General features: G+C 36.1%; 1 protein-coding gene across 6 annotated transcripts in view; it reads right to left on the bottom strand.

The window, feature by feature from the left end:
• The window catches only part of C2CD6 (C2 calcium dependent domain containing 6), a 186,049-nt gene that overhangs the window by 84,653 nt on the left and 80,456 nt on the right, over window positions 1-20,940 (bottom strand). For all 6 annotated transcript variants that reach the window (XM_043577483.1, XM_043577482.1, XM_043577485.1 and 3 more), the window contains 4 exons: window positions 19,897-20,043; window positions 9,857-9,962; window positions 7,540-7,606; window positions 5,449-5,492 (listed from right to left, as the gene is read on the bottom strand). In XM_043577483.1, coding sequence (XP_043433418.1) covers window positions 5,449-5,492; window positions 7,540-7,606; window positions 9,857-9,962; window positions 19,897-20,043 — 364 coding nt within the window. The remainder of the gene's footprint in view (window positions 1-5,448; window positions 5,493-7,539; window positions 7,607-9,856; window positions 9,963-19,896; window positions 20,044-20,940) is intronic.

Raw genomic sequence — 20,940 nt, forward strand, 5'->3', positions numbered from 1 at the left:
GCTAAAAATGCTTTAAATGAGGTGCAAAATAAAATGGAGGTGACCACAGCTTGGATTAAAGAGGCAGAGGAGAGAATACGTGAATTAGAAGATAAAATTATGGAAAAAGAGGAAGCTGAGAAAAAGAGAGATAAAAAAAATCCAGGACTAGGAGGGGAGAATTAGAGAACTAAGTGATGCAATCAAATGCAACAATATCCATATAATAGGAATTCCATTAGAGGAAAAGAGAGAGAAAGGGGCTGCAGGTGTACTTGAACAAATCATAGCTGAGAACTTTCCTGATCTGGGGAAGGAAAAAGGCATTGAAAGCCAAGAGGCACAGAGAACTCCCTTCAGACGTAACTTGAATCAATCTTCTGCACAACATATCATAGTGAAACTGGCAAAATACAAGGATGAAGAGAAAATTCTGAAAGCAGCTAGGGATCAACATGATCTAACATATAAAGGGAGACCGATAAGACTAGCGACAGACCTATCCACTGAAACTTGGAAGGCCAGAAAGGAATGGCAGGAAATCTTCAATGTGATGAACAGAAAAAATATGCAGTCAAGAATCCTTTATCCAGCAAGTCTGTCATTCAGAATAGAAGGAGAGATAAAGGTCTTCCCAAACAAACAAAAACTGAAGGAATTTATCACCACTAAACCAGCCCTACAGGAGTCCTAAGGGGGATTCTGTGAGTGAAATGTTGCAAGGACCACAAAGTACCAGAGACACCACTACAAGCATGAAACCTACAGACATCACAATGACTCTAAACCCATATCTTTCTATAATAACACTGAATGTAAATGGACTAAATGCTCCAACCACAAGACATAGGGTATCAGAATGGATAAAAAAACAAGACTCATCTATTTGCTGTCTACAAGAGATTCATTTTAGACCTGAGGACACCTTCAGATTGAAAGTGAGGGGATGGAGAACTATTTATCATGCTACTGGAAGTCAAAAGAAAGCTGGAGTAGCCATACTTATATCAGACAAACTGGACTTTAAATTAAATGCTGTAACAAGAGATGAAGAAGGACATTATATAATAATTACAAGGTCTATCCATCAGGAAGAGCTAACAATTATAAATGTCTATGTTCCGAATATGGGAGCCCCCAAATATATAAAACAATTACTCACAAACATAAGCAACCTTATTGATAAGAATGTGGTAATTGCAGGGGACTTTAATACTCCACTTACAGTAATGGATAGTTCATCTAGACACAGGATCAATAAAGAAACAAGGGCCCTGAATGATACATTGGATCAGATGGACTTGACAGATATATTTAGAACTCTGCATCCCAAAGCAACAGAATATACTTTCTTCTCGAGTGCACATGGAACATTCTCCAAGATAGATCACATACTGGGTCACAAAACAGCCCTTCATAAGTATACAAGAATTGAGATCATACCATGCACACTTTCAGACCACAATGCTATGAAGCTTGAAATCAACCACAGGAAAAAGTCTGGAAAACCTCCAAAAGCATGAGGTTAAAGAACACCTTACTAAGGAATGAATGGGTCAATCAGCCAATTAGAGAAGAAATTTAAAAATATATGCAAACAAACGAAAATGAAAATACAACAATCCAAACACTTTGGGATGCAGCGAAGACAGTCCTGAGAGGAAAATACATTGCAATCCAGGCCTATCTCAAGAAACAAGAAAAATCCCAAATATAATATCTAACAGCACACCTAAAGGAAATAGAAGCAAAACAGCAAAGACACCACAAAGCCAGCAGAAGAAGAGAAATAATAAAGATCAGAGCAGAAATAAACAATACAGAATCTAAAAGAAACTGTAGAGCAGATCAATGAAACCAAGAGTTGGTTTTTTTTTAAAAACAATAAATAAAATTGATAAATCTCTAGCCAGGCTTCTCAAAAAGAAAAGGGAGATGACCCAAATGGATAAAATCATGAATGAAAATGGATTTATTACAACCAACCCCTCAGAAGTACAAGCAATTATCAGGGAATACTATGAAAAATTATATGCCAACAAACTGGACAACCTGGAAAAAATGGACAAATTCCTAGGCACACACGCACTTCCAAAACTCAAACAGGAAGAAATAGAAAACTTGTACAGACCCATAGCCAGTGATGAAATGGAATCAGTTATGAAAAATCTCCCAACAAATAAGAATCTAGGACCAGATGGCTTCCCAGGGGAATTCTGCATTAAAACAGAGATAATACTTATCCTTCTCAAGCAGTTCCAAAAAAACAGAAAGGGAAGGAAAACTTCCAGACTCATTCTATGAAGCCAGCATTACTTTGATTCCTAAACCAGACAGAGACCCAGCAAAAAGAGAGAACTACAGGCCAATATACCTGATGACTATGGATGCAAAAATTCTCAACAAGATACTAGCAAATCGAATTCAACAGCATATAAAAAGAATTATTCACCATGATCAAGTGGGATTCATTCATGGGCTGCAGGACTGGTTCAACATTCATAAATCAATCAATGTGATACATCACGTTAATAAAAGAAAAGAACCATATGATCCTGTCAATTGATGCAGAAAAGCATTTGACAAAATTCAGCATCCTTTCTTAATAAAAACCCTTGAGAAAGTTGGGATAAAAGGAACATACTTAAACATCATAAAAGCCATTTATGAAAAGCCCATAGCTAATATCATCCTCAATGGGGAAAAACTGAGAGCTTTCTCCCTGAGATCAGGAACACGCCAGGGATGTCCACTTTCACTGCTGTTGTTTAACACAGTGTTGGAAGTTCTAGCATCAGCAATCAGACAACAAAAGGAAACCAAAGGCATCAAAATTGGCAAAGATGAAGTTAAGCTTTCACTTTTTGCAGATGACATGATATTATACATGGAAAATCCAATAGACTCCACCAAAAGTCTTCTAGAACTGATACATGAATTTAGGAAAGTCGCAGTATACAAAATCAATGTACAGAAATCAGTTGCATTCTTATACACTAATAATGAAGCAACAGAAAGACAAAGAAACTGATCCCATTCACAATTGCACCAAGAAGCATAAAATACCTAGGGATAAACCTAACCAAAGATGTAAAAGATCTGTATGCTGAAAACTATAGAAAGCTTATGAAGGAAATTGAAGAAGATATAAAGAAATGGAAAAACATTCCGTGCTCATGGGTTGGAAGAATAAATATTGTCAAAATGTCAATACTATCCAAAGCTATCTACACATTCAATGCAATCCCAATCAAAATTGCACCAACAACATTCGTCTCAAAGCTAGAACAAGCAATCCTAAAATTTGTATGGAACCACAAAAGACCCCGAATAGCCAAAGTAATTTTGAAGAAGAAGACCAAAGCAGGAGGCATCACAATCCCAGACTTTAGCCTCTACTACAAAGCTGTCATCATCAAGACAGCATGGTATTGGCACAAAAACAGACACATCGACCAATGGAATAGAATAGAAACCCCAGAACTAGACCCACAAAAGTATGGCCAACTCATCTTTGACAAAGCAGGAAAGAATATCCAATGGAAAAAAGACAGTCTCTTTAACAAATGGTGCTGGGAGAACTGGACAGCAACATGCAGAAGGATGAAACTAGACCACTTTCTTACACCATTCACAAAAATAAACTCAAAATGGATAAAGGACCTGAATGTGAGACAGGAAACCATCAAAACCCTACAGGAGAAAGCAGGAAAAGACCTCTCTGACCTCAGCTGCAGCTATTTCTTACTTGACACATCCCCAAAGACAAGGGAATTAAAAGCAAAAATGAACTATTGGGACCTCATGAAGATAAAAAGCTTCTGCACAGCAAAGGAAACAATCAACAAAACTAAAGGCAACCAACGGAAGGGGAAAAGATATTTGCAAATGACTTATTGGACAAAGGGCTAGTATCCAAAATCTATAAAGAGCTCACCAAACTCCACACCCGAAAAACAAATAACCCAGTGAAGAAATGGGCAGAAAACATGAATAGACACTTCTCTAAAGAAGACATCCAGATGGCCAACGGGCACATGAAAAAATGCTCAACGTCGCTCCTCATCAGGGAAATACAAATCAAAACCACACTCAGATATCACCTCACGCCAGTCAGAGTGGCCGAAATGAACAAATCAGGAGACTATAGATGCTGGTGAGGATGTGGAGAAATGGGAACCCTCTTGCACCGTTGGTGGGAATGCAAACTGGTGCAGCCACTCTGGAAAACAGTGTGGAGGTTCCTCAAAAAATTAAAAATAGACCTACCCTATGACCCAGCAATAGCACTGCTAGGAATTTACCCAAGGGATACAGGAGTACTGATGCACAGGGGCACTTGTACCCCAATGTTTATAGCAGCACTCTCAACAATAGCCAAATGATGGAAAGAGCCTAAATGTCCATCAACTGATGAATGGATAAAGAAATTGTGCTTTATATACACAATGGAGTACGATGTGGCAATGAGAAAGAATGAAATATGGCCTTTTGTAGCAACATGGATGGAACTGGAGAGTGTTATGCTAAGTGAAATAAGCCATACAGAGAAATACAGATATTATATGTTTTCACTCTTATGTAGATCCTGAGAAACTTAACAGAAGACCATGGGGGAGGGGAAGGAAAAAAAAAAGGTTAGAGAGGGAGGGAGGGAGCCAAAACATAAGAGACTCTTAAAAACTGAGAACCAAGGGTTGATGGGGGGTGGGAGGGAGGGGTGGGTGGGTGATGGGTATTGAGGAGGGCACCTTTGGGATGAGCACTGGGTGTTGCATGCAAACCAACTTGACAATAAATTTCATATTTAAAAAAAAAATAAGAAAGAAAAATTCTCTATGTTGTCTTTTTTCCCCTCTTGTCTCCTTGGACTGGGGAAACCAGTACATGTTGACTCTTCAATTGATATTTAGAAGACATTCACCCAACAATGAAAAATATTAAGTCCTATTTGTCCAGTAGTATAGAAAAATCTTTTATTCTTTGTTGGTTTACATAGGGATCCATTGCTTTATGGAATGAATTCCTATGTAAAATTAGCTAAAATGCAAATAGTATTATGTGAACTCTATTTTTTTCTTTATATTTTAAACATAGATTATAAACCCATAGAGAAAGTAATGAATGTGGTTAGGTCTGTGGCATCAATTTCTAAGATCAATGTGTAGAACTAACTTTATGCTTTTATTAATGGCTGCCCCCTTTCTCTTCATCAACATCTTTTGTCCCCATCTTCGTATGTATTTTTAAATATTACCATTTTATGCTGTAATTTCCCCTTTAAGAGTGTAAATTAACTCAACTAAATAATGTAATTGTACAGATACTACCATAACAGAAATAACCATAAAAACCTGAATAACTTCTTGGGTGCTTTTTTCCCCCCATCCACAAATATTTTTTTTATTTATAAATGTTTCATCCTTTAAAAACAGTGACTATTAGAAGTTGTCTTCCAAGTTCCCTTACCTCACTTGGAGCAGTTTCAGCTCCTTTCTTTATACAGGGGACATCTGTAAATAAGTGAAGAGTAATATTTTATTATTATATTATAAAATAAACATTTTTATATATGTACACTAATAAGATACTATTAGGATCTTTCTCGCCAAGAACAAAGAGAAATTTAAATCAAAGCAGCTATTCACACATAAATACTATTTAGTAAAAACAGGCTGATGACTCTCTGGGCAGATGGGGGAATGGTAAATGAAAAAGTGAGGACTTAAAATGAAAACATGCATAAAGTGGTAAGATTTCAGATTCATCAATGTAAGACATAAAAACAGATAAACAGTATATTTTGCTACAAGTCAAGAGGAAATAAAATAAATCCCGTATGGTCAGTGATAGAGCTGGGACTGAAAAAAAGATACTGGAATAAAGTTTTATGTATCCAGAGAAATTAGGACCATTCAAAAGAGGCTGACTGAAGCACTTATAAAAATTTTTCTAGAAATATAGAGTCTATATTTATCAAGTAGAAAAGAAAACCTAAAAGGAAGAAAGAAGGAATAAAAAACTGAGATACAAAGGTATGTATTAAGTCTAGTATAAAACAAAATTTATTATGGTCACTATTAGCTGTGGGGTAAGCTTACCCATTTTTCTGAGCTTTGGTTTTCCCATATGTAAAACAGGATAATGATGGCTTATCTTATAGGTATGACACAAGTATATGTAAGATGTGAGCAGCAATATGGTTAAATGCTTGAGCTCTTGATATACTTTTTAAAGTTTTTATTTACTTATTTTGAGAGAGACAGACAGACAGACAGAGAGAGAGAATAGGGGAGGGGCAGAGAAAGAGGATTTCAAACAAGCTCCACACTGTCAGTGCAGAGCCCAATGAAGGGCTGGAATCACAAACCGTGAGATCACGACCTGAGCCAAAATCAAGAGTCAACACTTAACCGACTGAGCCACCCAGGCACCCCAAATGTTTGAGCTCTTGGGTCAAACAGATGAGGTTCAAATTCAACCCCAATCAGTTAATGGCTGTGTAACTTTTGACTGGTTACTTAATCTGTTTGATCCTCAGCTTTCTCATCTGTAAAATCTGGATAAATAATAATAGCACCCTCAACTGACTGATGTGAGGATTGAGTTATATAATCCAGGTAAAGGCCTGCAACACAGTGATGAATAAATGTTAGCTGAAGCTATAAGAAGATATAGGAATACCAGAAGAAAACAAGTCACCAGACTTGAAATAAACTCTTCAGCTAAGAAAAAAAAAAAAAAAACTCTTTGGATAAGAAAAAAATAATAATAAATAAAAATAAAAATAAACTCTTTGGGGAAAAAAAAGTTGGCAACCACCAGTGAGTAAGAGAGGTAAACCTCCAATCTTCAGTTCTCTTACTCGTGAAACGAGCATTTCAGGTGAAGAGTAGGCTAAAGATTCAGTAGCTCTGCTAGTCTGGTTGATCCTCAGAGGTTAGGAAAAGAACATTATCAAAAGCTAAGGTGGCCAGGAGGTAGAAGCAGGGAAGTAGAGAAGTAATTTGTGGCACAAGTCTTGCAACAATAAATCTGGATTCTACACTGGCAGAATCCAAGATTTTATAGATATAGTATTATGCATATATTTTAACTTACTTTCTAAATGAATCTTTTAACAGAGAGATTTTTTTTAAAGAGTACCATAACAATCTCTTCCATTATCTTATTGATAATTTGTGGTAAGTTCTAAAATTTAATGCTAATTTAATTTCCTGTCCTCTGCTGTCTTCCTTCCTCTTACACACACACACACCTCTACAGCTAACGTTTAAGAATATACCTTTTTCATAGATCATAGTTAAGATTTAACTATTTTCTTGTCCTTACAAGGAATGGAGCATTTAAAAAAAATAACTCTTAATTGGGTCTAAGTCTTTTCTTTAAGGTGTTACAAAATAAATACCTAATAGTAAAACTATAATGAGATGCATATTTATTTCCAAGAAAAAAATGAAGTCCACCTAAGGCAAATTATTAATTTTCTTTTTGTGATACAACCACCTTCTTTTTAATTATCTTAATAATAAATAAATAATGTGAATTAAGTTTCTGAACCTGATAGTACAGTATCTTCAGACTTCTTTTCAAATTGGCTTTCAAGAACCTCATTGGTATCACTTCCCTAGAAACAAGAAAAAAAAAAAAGATATTGGAGAAATGTTGACAAAGCTAATCTGCCTTTATAACTTCTTTTATTACCTTCTTTAAAATGTACAGAAGAATATGGGTTTATGAGAAAAGCAATCCAAACAACACTATTTTAAAGAGTATACTCTAGCTAGGAGTTAATGTTCCAAGGAGAGGATATCCAAGAATTGATAGGGTATTTGAGTGACAAATGTAGGAGAGAAAAAGATTATGAGATAAATGACATAATATTGTAACTTCAAGTGACATAGGAGAATACACCCAGAAAACAGATTACTTTTTTATTGGAAAACATTATGGCCTATAAGTTGCAAAGAGGAATTATAAGGTAGCATGATCCCTGACTGTTATAAAATACTGATGTTTTAATAAGAACACAAAGCCCCTAGTTCCTTTAATGAAGAGCCCCCCAAATTTTCCATAAAATACTAATTCTGTATGAGGAAGTGCTAATCAATTTGCCCTAAAGCAGTATCACTATGCCCAATTATAATGAGGCACTGAAAATCATTAATATATCTGTATGTTACGACTATCACTTCAAGGCTGTGATCTTAGTCAACATTTTATGAATTTACTGAAACCTCTTTGAATCTCTATTGCCACAGGTCAAAATATATAGGTTTCTAAAATTTTTTTTGATGTTTATTTGAGACACAGAGACAGAGCGTGAGCAGGGGAGGGACAGGAGAGAAGGAGACACAGAATGTGAAGCAGGCTCCAGGCTCTGAGCTGTCAGTACAGAGCCCGACTCGGGGCTCGAACCCATCAACAGTGAGATCATGACCTGAGCCAAAGTCAGACGCTTACCTGACTGAGTCACCCAGGCACCCTGGTTATATTATATTTCTAAATATTAAACCTCACTTATATATGTGACAAAGGTCTAGTATTCAAAATATATAAAGAACTCTTACAACTGAACAATAAAAATAAAAATAACCTAGGGATGCATGGGTGACTCAGTTAGCGTCTGACTTCAGGTCATGATCTCACAGTTGGTGAGTTTGAGCCCCGCGTCAGGCTCTGTGCTGACAGCTCAGAGCCTGGAGCCTGCTTCACATTCTGTGTGTGTGTGTGTGTGTGTGTGTGTGTGTGTGTGTGTGTGTGTCTCTGCCCCTCCCTCCACTCACGCTTGCTTGCCCTCTCTCTCTCTCAAAAATAAACGTTAAAAAATTAAAAAATAAAAATAACCCAATTTTTAAAATCAACAAAGGATTTGAATAAACATTTACCAAAGAAGATATACAAATGGCCAGTAAACACATGAAAAGATGTTCACATCAATGGTTATCAGAGAAAGGCAAATCAAAACCACTACCGAAAAGTTACCACTTCAAACCACTAGGATGGCTATAATTAAAACAACAACAGAAAAGTAAAATAATAACAAGTGTTGGAGAATATATGGAACCTTCGTACATTGTTGGTTGGATGTAAAATTGTGCAGCTGATATGAAAAACAGTTTGACAGTTCCTGAAAAAGTTAAAGAGGGAATTACTGTATGATCTAACAATTCCACTCCTAGGTATATACCCAAGAAAATCACAAACATATGCCCACATAAAAATCTGCATATGAATGGTCACAGGAGCATAACTGATGACAGCTAAAAAGTCAAAACAATCCAAATGTCCATCAACTGATGAGGATAAACAAAATGTGGTACATATCCATATAGTGGAATATTATTTGGCAGTAAAAAGAAACAAAGTATTGCTACATGCTACAATGGGATGAATCCTGAAAACACTATGCTAAATTAAAGAAGCAAGTCACAAAGAACTATATATTCATTGGTTCCACTCAAATGAAATGTTTAGGATCAGCAAATCTATGAAAACAGGAAGGATATTCGTTATTGTCTAGGGCTAGAGGGGTGTGAGAGGTTTGGTTAGGGGGTTTCTTTGGGGGGTAATAATGTTTGAAAATTGATTATAGCAATGGACATACAATTCTGTGAATATACTAAAGGTCACTGAATTCTATACTTTAAGCAGGTTAATTATATCTTAACAAAGCTGTTAAAAAACCAAACCTTACAAATTATTAGTTAACATTTATTGAATGTCACATTAGGAAAATAGGAAAGTACATGAATCATGAATAGCATTTTATATATCAAGAACTAAGCAATATCTTATTATCACTTTTAATTATCATAATCTTTTTTAAATAAATAGTATTAGAAGTTAGATATGGAGAATGTATTACGTTAATTACCTTACATTCTTTATTGGCCAATTTTGGGGTAAGAACTCCTTCTAAATAGCTAGCTTTTTCTATCCATGTACTCAGATTCCTATATTCTTTTTTCATTTTTTCCAGCCTAAAGAAAGAAATCAGGTATACATTTAAAAAATAAGTGACAGAAGAACATATATGGCATGACTCACAGAAGAATACATCCAGTATGATACACTTATAAAATGTTCTGAGAGGCAAACCAGCAATATATTAAGAATATGAAAGAAAGGAATGATTATAATAAAAATGAGAGCAGTAGCTACCTGAGGAGGGTTGAGGAGAGGATGGAATCTCATAACGGCACACAAAACACATTTTTGATAGTGATGATTTAAGTTTTTATTCAAATTCCAGTTAGTTAATATACAATGTAATATTAGTTTCAGGTGTACAATTTAGTGATTCAAAATTTCCATACAACACCTGGTGTGCATCACACTAAGTACACTCTTTAATCACCATCACTCATTTAACCCATCCCTCCCTCCGACCTCCCCTGTGGTAACCATTAGCTTGTTCTCTAGAGCTAAGAGGCTGTTTCTTGGTTTCTCTCTTTTTTCCCCTATGATCATTTCCTTTGTTTCTTAAATTCTGCCTATGAGTGAAATCATATGGTATTTGTCTTTCTCTGACTTATTTCACTTAGCATAATACTCTAGCTCCATCCATGTCATTGCAAATAGCAACATTTCATTCTTCTTTATGCCTGAGTAATATTCGTGTGTGTGTGTGTGTGTGTGTGTGTGTGTGTGTGTGTGTGTGTGTGTGTCTTTATCCACTCATCAGTTAACGGACATTTGGGCTCTTTCCATAATTTGGCTACTGTGGATAATGCTGCTATAAACATTGGGGTGCATGTATCCCTTTGAATTAGTATTTTTTGTATTCTTTGGGTAAATACCTAGTAGTGCCATTGCCGGATTTTTAACTTTTTGAGGAACCTCCATACTGTTTTGTCCTAAGTAGCTGCACTAGTTTGCATTCCCACCAACAGTGTAAGATGGCTCTCCTTTATCCATTGGTTGTTTCTTGTGTTGTTCATTTTAGCCATTCTGACAGGTGTGAGGGGTATCTCATTGCAGTTTTGATTTGTATTTCCCTGAGCATCTTTTTATATGTCTGTTGGCCATCTGGATGTCTTCTTTGGGAAAATGTCTATTCATATCTTCTGCCCATTCTTTAATTGGTTTTTGGGTGTTGAGATGTCTAAGTTCTTTATATATTTTAGATACTAACCCTTTATCAGATATGTCATTCACAAATATCTTCTCTCATTCCATGGGTTGCTTTTAGTTTTGTTGATTGTTTCCTTCACTGTGCAGAAGGTTTTTATTTTGATTAAGTCCCAACAGTTCATTTTTGCTTTTGTTTCCCTTGCCTCAGGAGACATATCTAGTAAGAAGTTCCTATGGCTGATGTCAAAGAGGTTACTGCCTCTGTTATCTAGGATTTTAATGGTTGTCTGTCTCATATTTAGGTTTTTAATCCATTTAGAAATCATTTTTGTGTGTGGTGGTAAAAAAGTGATCCAGTTTCATTCTTTTGCATGTTGCTGTCCAGTTTTCCCAACACCATCTGTTGAAGAGACTGTCTTTTTCCCATTGAATATTCTTTCTTGCTTTGTCAAAGACTAATTGACCACATAGTTGTGGGTTCATTTCTGGGTTTTCTATTCGGTTCTATTGATTTATGTGTCTGTTTTTGTGCCAGTACCATACTGTCTTGATGATTACAGCTTTGTAACATAACTTAAAGTCCAGAATTGTGATGCCTCCAGTTTTGCTTTTCTTTTTCAAGGTGGCTTTGGCTATTGGGGTCTTTTGTCATTCCATACAAATTTTAGGATTGTTTGTTCTAGCTCTGTGAAGAATGTTGGTGGTATTTTGATAGGGATTGCATTAAATGTGTAGATTGCTTTGGGTAGCATGGACATTTTAACAATATTTGCTCTTCCAATCCAGGAGCATGGAGTGATTTTCCACTTGTTTGTGTCATCTTCAATTTCTTTCATCAGTGTTTTATAGTTTTCAGAGTACAGGTCTTTCACCTGTACTTTGGTTAGGTTTATTCTTAGGTATCTCATGGTTTTTGGTGTAATTGTAAATGGGATTGATTCCTTGATTTCTCTTTCTGCTATTTCATTATTGGTGTGTATAGAAATGCAATAGATTTCTGCATGCTGCTATTGTATCCCACAACTTTAGTGAATTTGTATATCAGTTCTAGCAACTTTTTGGTGGAATCTTTTGGGTTTTCTATATAGAGTATCATGTCATCTGCAAATAGCGATAATTTTACTTCTTCCTTTTCAATATGGATGCCTCTTATTTCATTTTGTTGTCTGACTGCTGTGGCTAGGACTTCCAAATATGGTGATGAATAAATATCTAGGCAACAGTCTTACTATATTTATTTAAACTATACACACATGTTTTAGAAGTTATTCAATATATAGGTCTCATTAAACTTGTATATACATATGTTATAAATTACCCAATATATACATGATATTTTCTGGAACAAAAAAAATGAAAAAATAGGAATTTAGCTTCTAATCCAAGAAATTTCAAAAGGCTTTAGTCACCTAAATATGTAACTGACAAGAACTAAATGGAAAGAGGATATGTTTCCCAATTCATTTCATTAGGACACTATTACTGTAATTAACCCTAATAAGGACATTACAAAAAAGGAAAATTAGTCTCATCTCATTCATGAACATAGATGCAAATATTACAAACAGATATAATTTTAGTATAAAAATCCAGTAGTATATAGAAAGATAATATATAATGAACAAGTAGGATTTATTCCATGTATATAAGGATATTTTGACATTGACATTAGAAAATATAAACACAATTTAACTGATTAAAAGAGACAAAGAACTTGGCAAAATCCAACATCCATTTATGATTTTTTTATAAAAACTTATAAAACTCGAAGCAAAATGGAATTATTTACTTAACCTGATATAGCATATCTATATGTAAAAACCCTATATAAATAATGCTTTTAACTATTAAATGCCAGAGTGTTGCCTTTAAAGATCATGAACAAAACAAGGATGCCCACCCTTGCCATTTATATTAGACACTGACTAGAGCTTCTAGCTAGCATCATAAGAGAAGAAAACAAAATTCAAGTGTAAGAACTGGGAATAAAAAAATCTTAATTGTCGTTATTTGTAGGTATGACTGTTTAAATTCTCCCAAATGATACTATAGATAAAATTATTATAAATATGAAAGTTTAGCCAAAGAGGGAAACGCTAGAAGATAATGCCAGCAGGGGTAGCATAGGTTTTTAATCTTCTCAAATCTCTACATAAAAATATTCAGAGTAGCTCAGTAACAAACCCAAAAACCTATGGGCAACATTTACAACAAAATCATGTGACAAGGTATCTCTATGAATCCCAAAACATATACATAAGACCTTCACGGTATCAGTGTATATATGGCAGAAGACAACAGGTATAAAAGAGGCACCTGAAAATAAGAGAACCTCAAAATAGCCAACAGGTGGTTAGATGAAAGTACAGCAGGCCAATTTGAGAATAGCAGTTAAAACTGGGAGAGTTTCGCTCATTCCAATAGCAAGTGAGTACAAAGGATTTATGGCAACCATTAAAAGGACTGGAGCAGTCTAACCACTATGAATGCTTAAAACTGACCAACCAGGTCTCTAATCCAGGACAGGTTCCAGAAAATCTTAGACAGCAATTCATATATTTTAACACCAAATGAAAACATCAGAAATGGGGGTTCTGTAAAGCTTGTGAAGCTTTCTAAACCAAATCTCTTATAAAAAATTTCAGGAAAATTAATTCCATATAAAATGGAACAACAAAAAACTATCAGCACCCACCCACTTTTTCTTTTTTTTTACAGGGTTACTTCAATGAACACATCAAAGCACACTTGGTTGAAGGTCCAAACACTCCACCACTATAAGCAAGGAGGAGCTTTGCAGAGGACTGACCAGTGGGATAGAGCAGTCAAAACACAACAGAGTACACAAAGCACACTCCAAACGCACTTTCTGAAGTGCCAGGCCCTGGACCACTTTCTTACACCATACACAAAAACAAATTAAAAATGGATGAAAGACCTAAATCTGAGACAGAAAACCATCAAAATCCTACAGGAGAAAACAGACAGCAACCTCAGCCACAGCCACAACTCGGCAACAACTTCTTACTTGACATGTCTCTAGAGGCAAAGGAAATCAAAGCAAAAGTGAACTACTGGGACCTTATCAAGATAAAAAAAAAGCTTCTACAGGGGCACCTGGGTGGCTCAGTTGGCTGAGCTTCCAACTTTGGCTCAGGTCATGATCTCATGGTCCGTGAAGTTCGAGCCCTGCATCGGGCTCTGTGCTGACAGCTCAGAGCCTGGAGCCTGCTTCATATTCTGTGTCTCCCTCTCTCTTTGCTCCTCCCCCGCTCATGCTCTGTCTCTGAAAAATGAATAAACCTTAAAGAAAATAATAGGGGCGCCTGGGTGGCTCAGTCAGTTGAGGGTCCAACTTCAGCTCAGGTCATGATCTCACAGTCTGTGAGTTCGAGCCCCACGTCGGGCTCTGTGCTGACGGCTCAGAGCCTGGAGCCTGTTTCAGATTCTGTGTCTCCCTCTTTCTCTCTCCTCCCCCACTCATGCTCTGTTTCTCTCTTCTCAAAAATAAATAAACGTTAAAAACGATGATAATGATAATAATGATAATAACTAACTAACTAAATAAATAAATAAATAAATAAAGCTTCTACACAGCAAAGGAAACAATCAACCAAACTAAAAGGCAACCGATAGAATGGGAGAAGATACTTGCAAATGACATGCTGGATACAGGGTTAGTATCCAAAATCAATAAAGAACTTACTAAACTCAACACCCCCAAATCAAATAATCCAGTGAAGAACTGGGCAGAAGACATGAATAAACATTTTTCCAAAGACGACATCCAGATGGCAAACAAACACATGAAAAGATAATCAAAACCACTGTGACATACCACCTCACACTGGTCAGAGTAGCTAAAATTAACAACTCAGGCAACAATAGATATTGGCGAGGATGTATAGAAATGGGAACCCTATTGTACTATTAGTGGGAATGAAAACTGGTGTAGCCACTCTGGAAAACAGTGTAGAGCTTCCTCAAAAAATTAAAAATAGAACTACTCTATGACCCAGCAGTTGCATTACTAGGAATTTAACCAAAGGATACAAAAATGCTGACTCAAAGGGGCACATGCACCCCAATATTTATAGCGGCACTATCAACAATAGCCAAATTATGGAAAGAGCCCAAATGTCCATCAACTGATGAAAGGATAAAGAACATGTGTGATACATACACACACATGCACACACGCACACAGCAGAATAATACTCGTCAATGAAAAAGAATGAAATCTTGCCATTTGCAACAATGTGGATGAAACTGGAGGGTATTAATGCTAAGTGAAATAAGTCAGAGAAAGAGTTATCATATGATTTCACTCATATGTGGAATTGGAGAAACTTAACAGATGACCATAGAGGAAGGGAAGGAAAAATAAGATAAAAACACAGAGGGAGGCAAACCATAAGAGACTCTTAAAAGCAGAGAAGTGAGGGTTGGTAGGGATGTGGGGGTGGGGTGTGAGTTAAATGCGTGACGGGCATTAAGGGGAGCACTCTTTAGGATGAGCACTGGGTGTCATATGTAAGAGATGAATCACTGGGTTCTACTCTTAAAGCCAAGACTACACTGTATGTTAACTAACTTGGGGGGGGGCGGGGAAGAAAGCTATCATATTTTTCAGCAGAATCTTTCCAGGCCAGAAGAAAGTGGCATGATATATTCAAAGTGCCAAAAGTAAAACAACAACAACAACAACAACAAAACAACAAAAAACCTGTCAACCAAGAATACTCTACATGACAAAGTTGTCCTTCAGAATCGAAGGAGAAATTAAAATTTTCTAGACAAACAAAACCTAAAAGGGTTCATCACCACTAGACCAGTCCTACAAGAAATGTTACAAAGGGACTTCTTCAAGCCAAACACAAAGGATACGAATCAGTAACATAAAAGCATATGAAACTATAAATCTCACTGGCAAAGGTAAATATATAGTTAAATTCAGGATATTCTAATATTGTAATGGTGGGGGGTGAATCACATATAACCCTGATATGAAGGTTAAGAGACAAAAAGATTCAAAAAAATTACTACAACTACAATAATTTGTTAAATTACTTAACAAATAAATAAGATAAAGTAAAAAGATGCAAACTGTGACATCAGAAGTATAAAATGGGGGGGGGATAAAAATACAGAGCTTTATTACATTCAAAGTTAAATTGTTATCAGCTTAAAACAGACTGTTTTAAATATGTGTTTTGTAACCCTCCTGGTAAACCACAAAGAAAAACCTAGAGTCACAAAAGATAAAGGAATCTAAGTGTACCATTGCAAATAACCATCAAATCACAAAAGAAGACAGCAAGAAAATAAGAGGGGAACAAAGGAATTTAAAAAACAGCCAGAAAATAATGAACAAAATAGCAATAGTAAGTCCATACTTTTTAATAATTACTTTAAATGTAAACAGACTAAATTCTCCAATCAAAAGACAGAGTAGCTGATTAAAAAAAAAAACACCCAAGACCCAACCATATGCTGCCTACAAGAGAGACACTTACGCTTGAAGGACACCCACTGACTGAAAGAAAAGCTATGGAAAAAGATATTCCATGCAAACAGGAACCAAAAGAGTGTAGGACTACTAATACTTATAGCACACAAAATAGACTTTAAGCCAAAGACTGTAATGAGAGACAAAGATCACTATATAATGATAAAGGGGTCAATCCAACAAGAGAATATGACATTTGTAAACAGTTATGCACTCAACATAGAAGCACCTAAATATGTAAACCAAATGTGAACAGATATGAAGGAAGAAAGAGACAGCAATATAATAATAGTAAGGGACTTTAAAACCCCACTTACATCAATAGATAGATCAACCAAACAGAAAATTTATAAAGAAACACTGAAGCTAAACTACACATTAAATCACAGAGTTAATACTTCTATAGAACATTCCATCCAATGGTCATCTTAAGTACATGTGAAACATTCTTCAGGATAGATATGTTAGGCCATAAAACAAGTACTCATAAATTTAAGATGACTAAAATCATATCAAGCATCCTTTCTGACCATAATCAATTCCGAGAAGAAACTGCTAATTTCACAAATTTTCAGCGGAGATTAAGCAACATGCTACTGAATAACCAATGGGTCAAAGAGGAAACCAAAAGAAAAATATTTTTAAATATCTTGAGACAAATGAAAATGGAAATACAACATATCAAAACTTATGGGATGTAGCAAAAACACTTCTAAGAGGTAAGTTAAAAGCAGTAAGCATTTACAATAAGAAAAAGAAAGATCTCAAATAATTTTATACTTCAAGGAACCAGGAAAAAGAACTAAGCCAAAATTAGTAAAACAAAGGAAATAACAAAGACCAGAGTGGGGAACAATAGAAACTAAAAAGACAACAGAAAAAAAAATCAATGAAACTAACAGCAGACTTTGGTGGGGGTGGGATGGGGGTATTGATAAACCTTCATTATGCTTACAAAGAAGGAAAGAGGACACTAACAAATATGTTTTTAAAAATCACCATTGTATATCTAGTACCCTATAATAGTGCCTGACACACACTAGGTATTCAATAATGTTACTAAATGAATAAAACATCAGAATAGAGGATAAAAGAGTTCTTTGGTCATTCAGCTCAATGTTAATGAATTAATAAGTTATGAGTCTGAGTAAAAAATGTATTCAACATAAATAATCATTTTTTAAGTGACCAAGGAGTTCTGCTTCTGGCAATGGTGGACTAGGTTACTTCAGATAAACCATCTTACTACACAACTAAAAAGGCTGGACAATATATTTTTTAAAAATTGTATTTCAAAGTGGGGCACCTCGATAGCTCAGTTGCTTAAGAGTCCAACTTCAGCTCAGGTCAGGATCTCGCTATGAATTAGAGCCCTGTGTCGGGCTCTGTGCTGACAGCTCAGAGCCTGGAGCCTACTTCAGATTCTGTGTTTCCTCTCTATCTGCCACTTCCCCACTTGCACTCTGTCTCTGTTTCTCTCTCAAAAATAAATAAACATTAAAAAAATTTTTTTAATAAAAATTTTAAAAAACTGTGTCTGAAAGCATCAGTCAGTTACAAAAGCACCAAGGATTTACAGATCCAAGATTATAGGAATTTCAGAGACAATAAGCCCCATCATTTGGTACCATTTTTCCTTCCAGGCATTTGTGGTGGCTAAGAGTTAAGAAAATGAGCAGAGCCTGGAGATAGATATGCCAGAATTAGGGAACAAAAAGCAGAGTTCAGACCCTGCCAAGGATGAAAAGCCAAGGTATACATCTAGGCTTTCAGTTGGGACCCCAAAAGGTTAAAACACGAGAATAAGAGCCTCCTTGTCTTGTGACTTACTTGCCTCACATTAGTCCCAGTCCTACTACTAGGAATAAGATTAGACCATTAAAAGACTAATCCTCATAGGAAACAAACCTAAATCATTTCAATCTCAATCTCAAGTGAATTAAGGTGATCTGGGATTGCTAGTTTCCTAGTCTAGTTGGCTGACAGATGCAAGTGTCTATCCTCCCTGTAAGAATATACAATCAAGAGCCACAAATTAGTTCTACAGATACAATGTTTGGCACTCAATAAAAATAGCTAGGTATACGAGAATGTAAGGCTTGACTGAAAATTATGAGGGGAAAAAACCCAATAGAAACAGACCTACAGGAGATCCAGATAATAAAGTTACCACAAATGAACTTTAAAATAGCAATGGTTGGGGTGCCTGGGTGGCTCAATCGGTGAAGCAGCCAAATCTTGATCTCGGCTCAGGTCATGACCTCATAGTTTGTAAGATCAAGCCCCATGTCAGGCTCTATGCTGACGGTGTGGAGCCTGCTTTGTAGTCTCTCTGTCCCTCCCTCTCTGTCCCTTCCCCGCTCATGTGTATGCATTCTCTCTTGTTCTCTCTCTCTCAAAATAAATAAACCTAAACAAATTTTTTAATGTTTTTATTTTTGAGAGAGGCACAGAGTGCAAGGGGAGGAGGGGCAGAGAGAGAAGGAGATGCGGATTCTGAAGTGGGCTCCAGGCTCTGAGCTGGAGCACAGCACAGAGCCTGACATGGGGTCGAACTGACGAATGTTGAGATCATGATCTGAGCTGAAGTTGGACGCTTAACCAACTGAGCCACCCAGGTATCCCAATAAATAAATAAACTTAAAAAAATAGCAATGACTAATATGTTAAAAGAATTCAAAGAGAAGTCAGGGGATTTTGGTAGAGAAGTGGAAACTATAAAATAAAGGAAAATAACTTCAATAAAATAACTGAAATTAAGAATTCAATTGGTTTGGGGTATCTGGGTGGATCAGTCGGTTAAGTGTCTGACTCCAGATTTCAGTTCAGGTCATGATTTTATGGTTTGTGAGTTTGAACCCCACATCAGGCTCTGCACTTGACAGTGTGGAGCTTCTTGGTTTTCTCTCTCTTTCCTTCTCTCTACTCCTCCTCAGCTCACTCTCTCTCTCTCTCTCCTCTCTCTCAAAATAAATAAACTTAAAAAAAAAACCCATACACACACAAAAGAATTCAATTGGTTTAACAACAGATTAGAAACAAAGAAAAAAGAACCAGTGAACTGTAAGATACGATGGGAGAAATTATTTACACTGAAGCATAGAGAAAAAAGGATGGGAAATACAGAAAAAAGCACAAGAGACCTATAGAATACATTGTTGAGTCAAGAGTAGAGCAAGTATTATAGTTTCTCCCTTATAAATAAGTTATCACCTCTTTTCCTGTCACTTCATTGACTTTTCTAAACAAATATCTAAAGCTCATGTCTCAAAAGAAAAAATTAATGTACAAATAACACACAAATGAGATGAAGACTTTTTTTTTTTTTTTACCTTTCCCGAGGTTGTTGCTGAAGTTTTTCAAGTCGCACTACAGATGGCTGGTTGGATTGGGGCATTGCAGTTGGCATCCCAACAGTAACATTCAGGTCTGGGGATAGGAATGCTGGATATTCTATTGGCTGTGGTGTAATTACATTTCTGCAAAAATGGTTATAATGTTAAATATTGAAATTACACAAACTACACTTCTAAAATCAGTGGTAGCTATCAATTCTACATTGCAATCTCACCTGTCTACCTTGAACCATCAGAGGGTAGAGCTAGGAAAAAAGAAAAAGATCAGAGATCCTGACAGAAGTGCTCTCTTGAGCACTCTTACTACAAAGATGGGCAGCATGGATGGGAAAGGAGATAAGGACCTGAAGTTCTAATGAGGAGTAGAAAGTGTTTAAGCCCAGAGGCGCCTGGGTGGCTCAGTTGGTTGAGCGTCTGACTTTGGCTCAGGTCATGATCTCATGGCCCATGGGTTTGAGCCCCACATTGGGCTATGTGCTGACAGCTCAGAGCTTGGAGCCTGGTTCAGACTCTGTCTCCCTCTCTCTGTCCCTCCCCTGTTTGTGCTTTGTCTTTCTCTCAAAAATAAGCAAACATTAAAAGAAAGAAAGAAAGAAAGAAAGAAAGAAAGAAAGAAAGAAAGAAAGAGTTTAATCCCAGACCTCTCTCCCAACCTCTAGATCTAAATCTCTATTTTATGGCCTGGTCAAGTTGACACATAAAATTAATCATCACAAGTCCACCCACCACTTGTCAACCTGACACCCAGAAGCATCTCTTTAAAACATATTTGATCTCCAAATGAGAACAATAACATGACACAACTATCCTGCATACAACCAAAAACTCACCAGCCTCTTCCCCAGAAAAGAATAAAAGTCTTTGGGTGATGTTTACTCTTATTAATACCCTGAAACTTAAATAGTGTGATGCAAGTTTAACAATACTTAAATAGAATATAAAGTCAATTATAACATAAAGTCAATATAGCTTATGTTACATGATGGTAAGATATGAGGAGGGGAAAGAAGATATATATAT

This window comes from Prionailurus bengalensis, chromosome C1, assembly GCF_016509475.1.
Source record: "Prionailurus bengalensis isolate Pbe53 chromosome C1, Fcat_Pben_1.1_paternal_pri, whole genome shotgun sequence".
NCBI classification, from domain to species: Eukaryota; Metazoa; Chordata; class Mammalia; order Carnivora; family Felidae; genus Prionailurus; species Prionailurus bengalensis.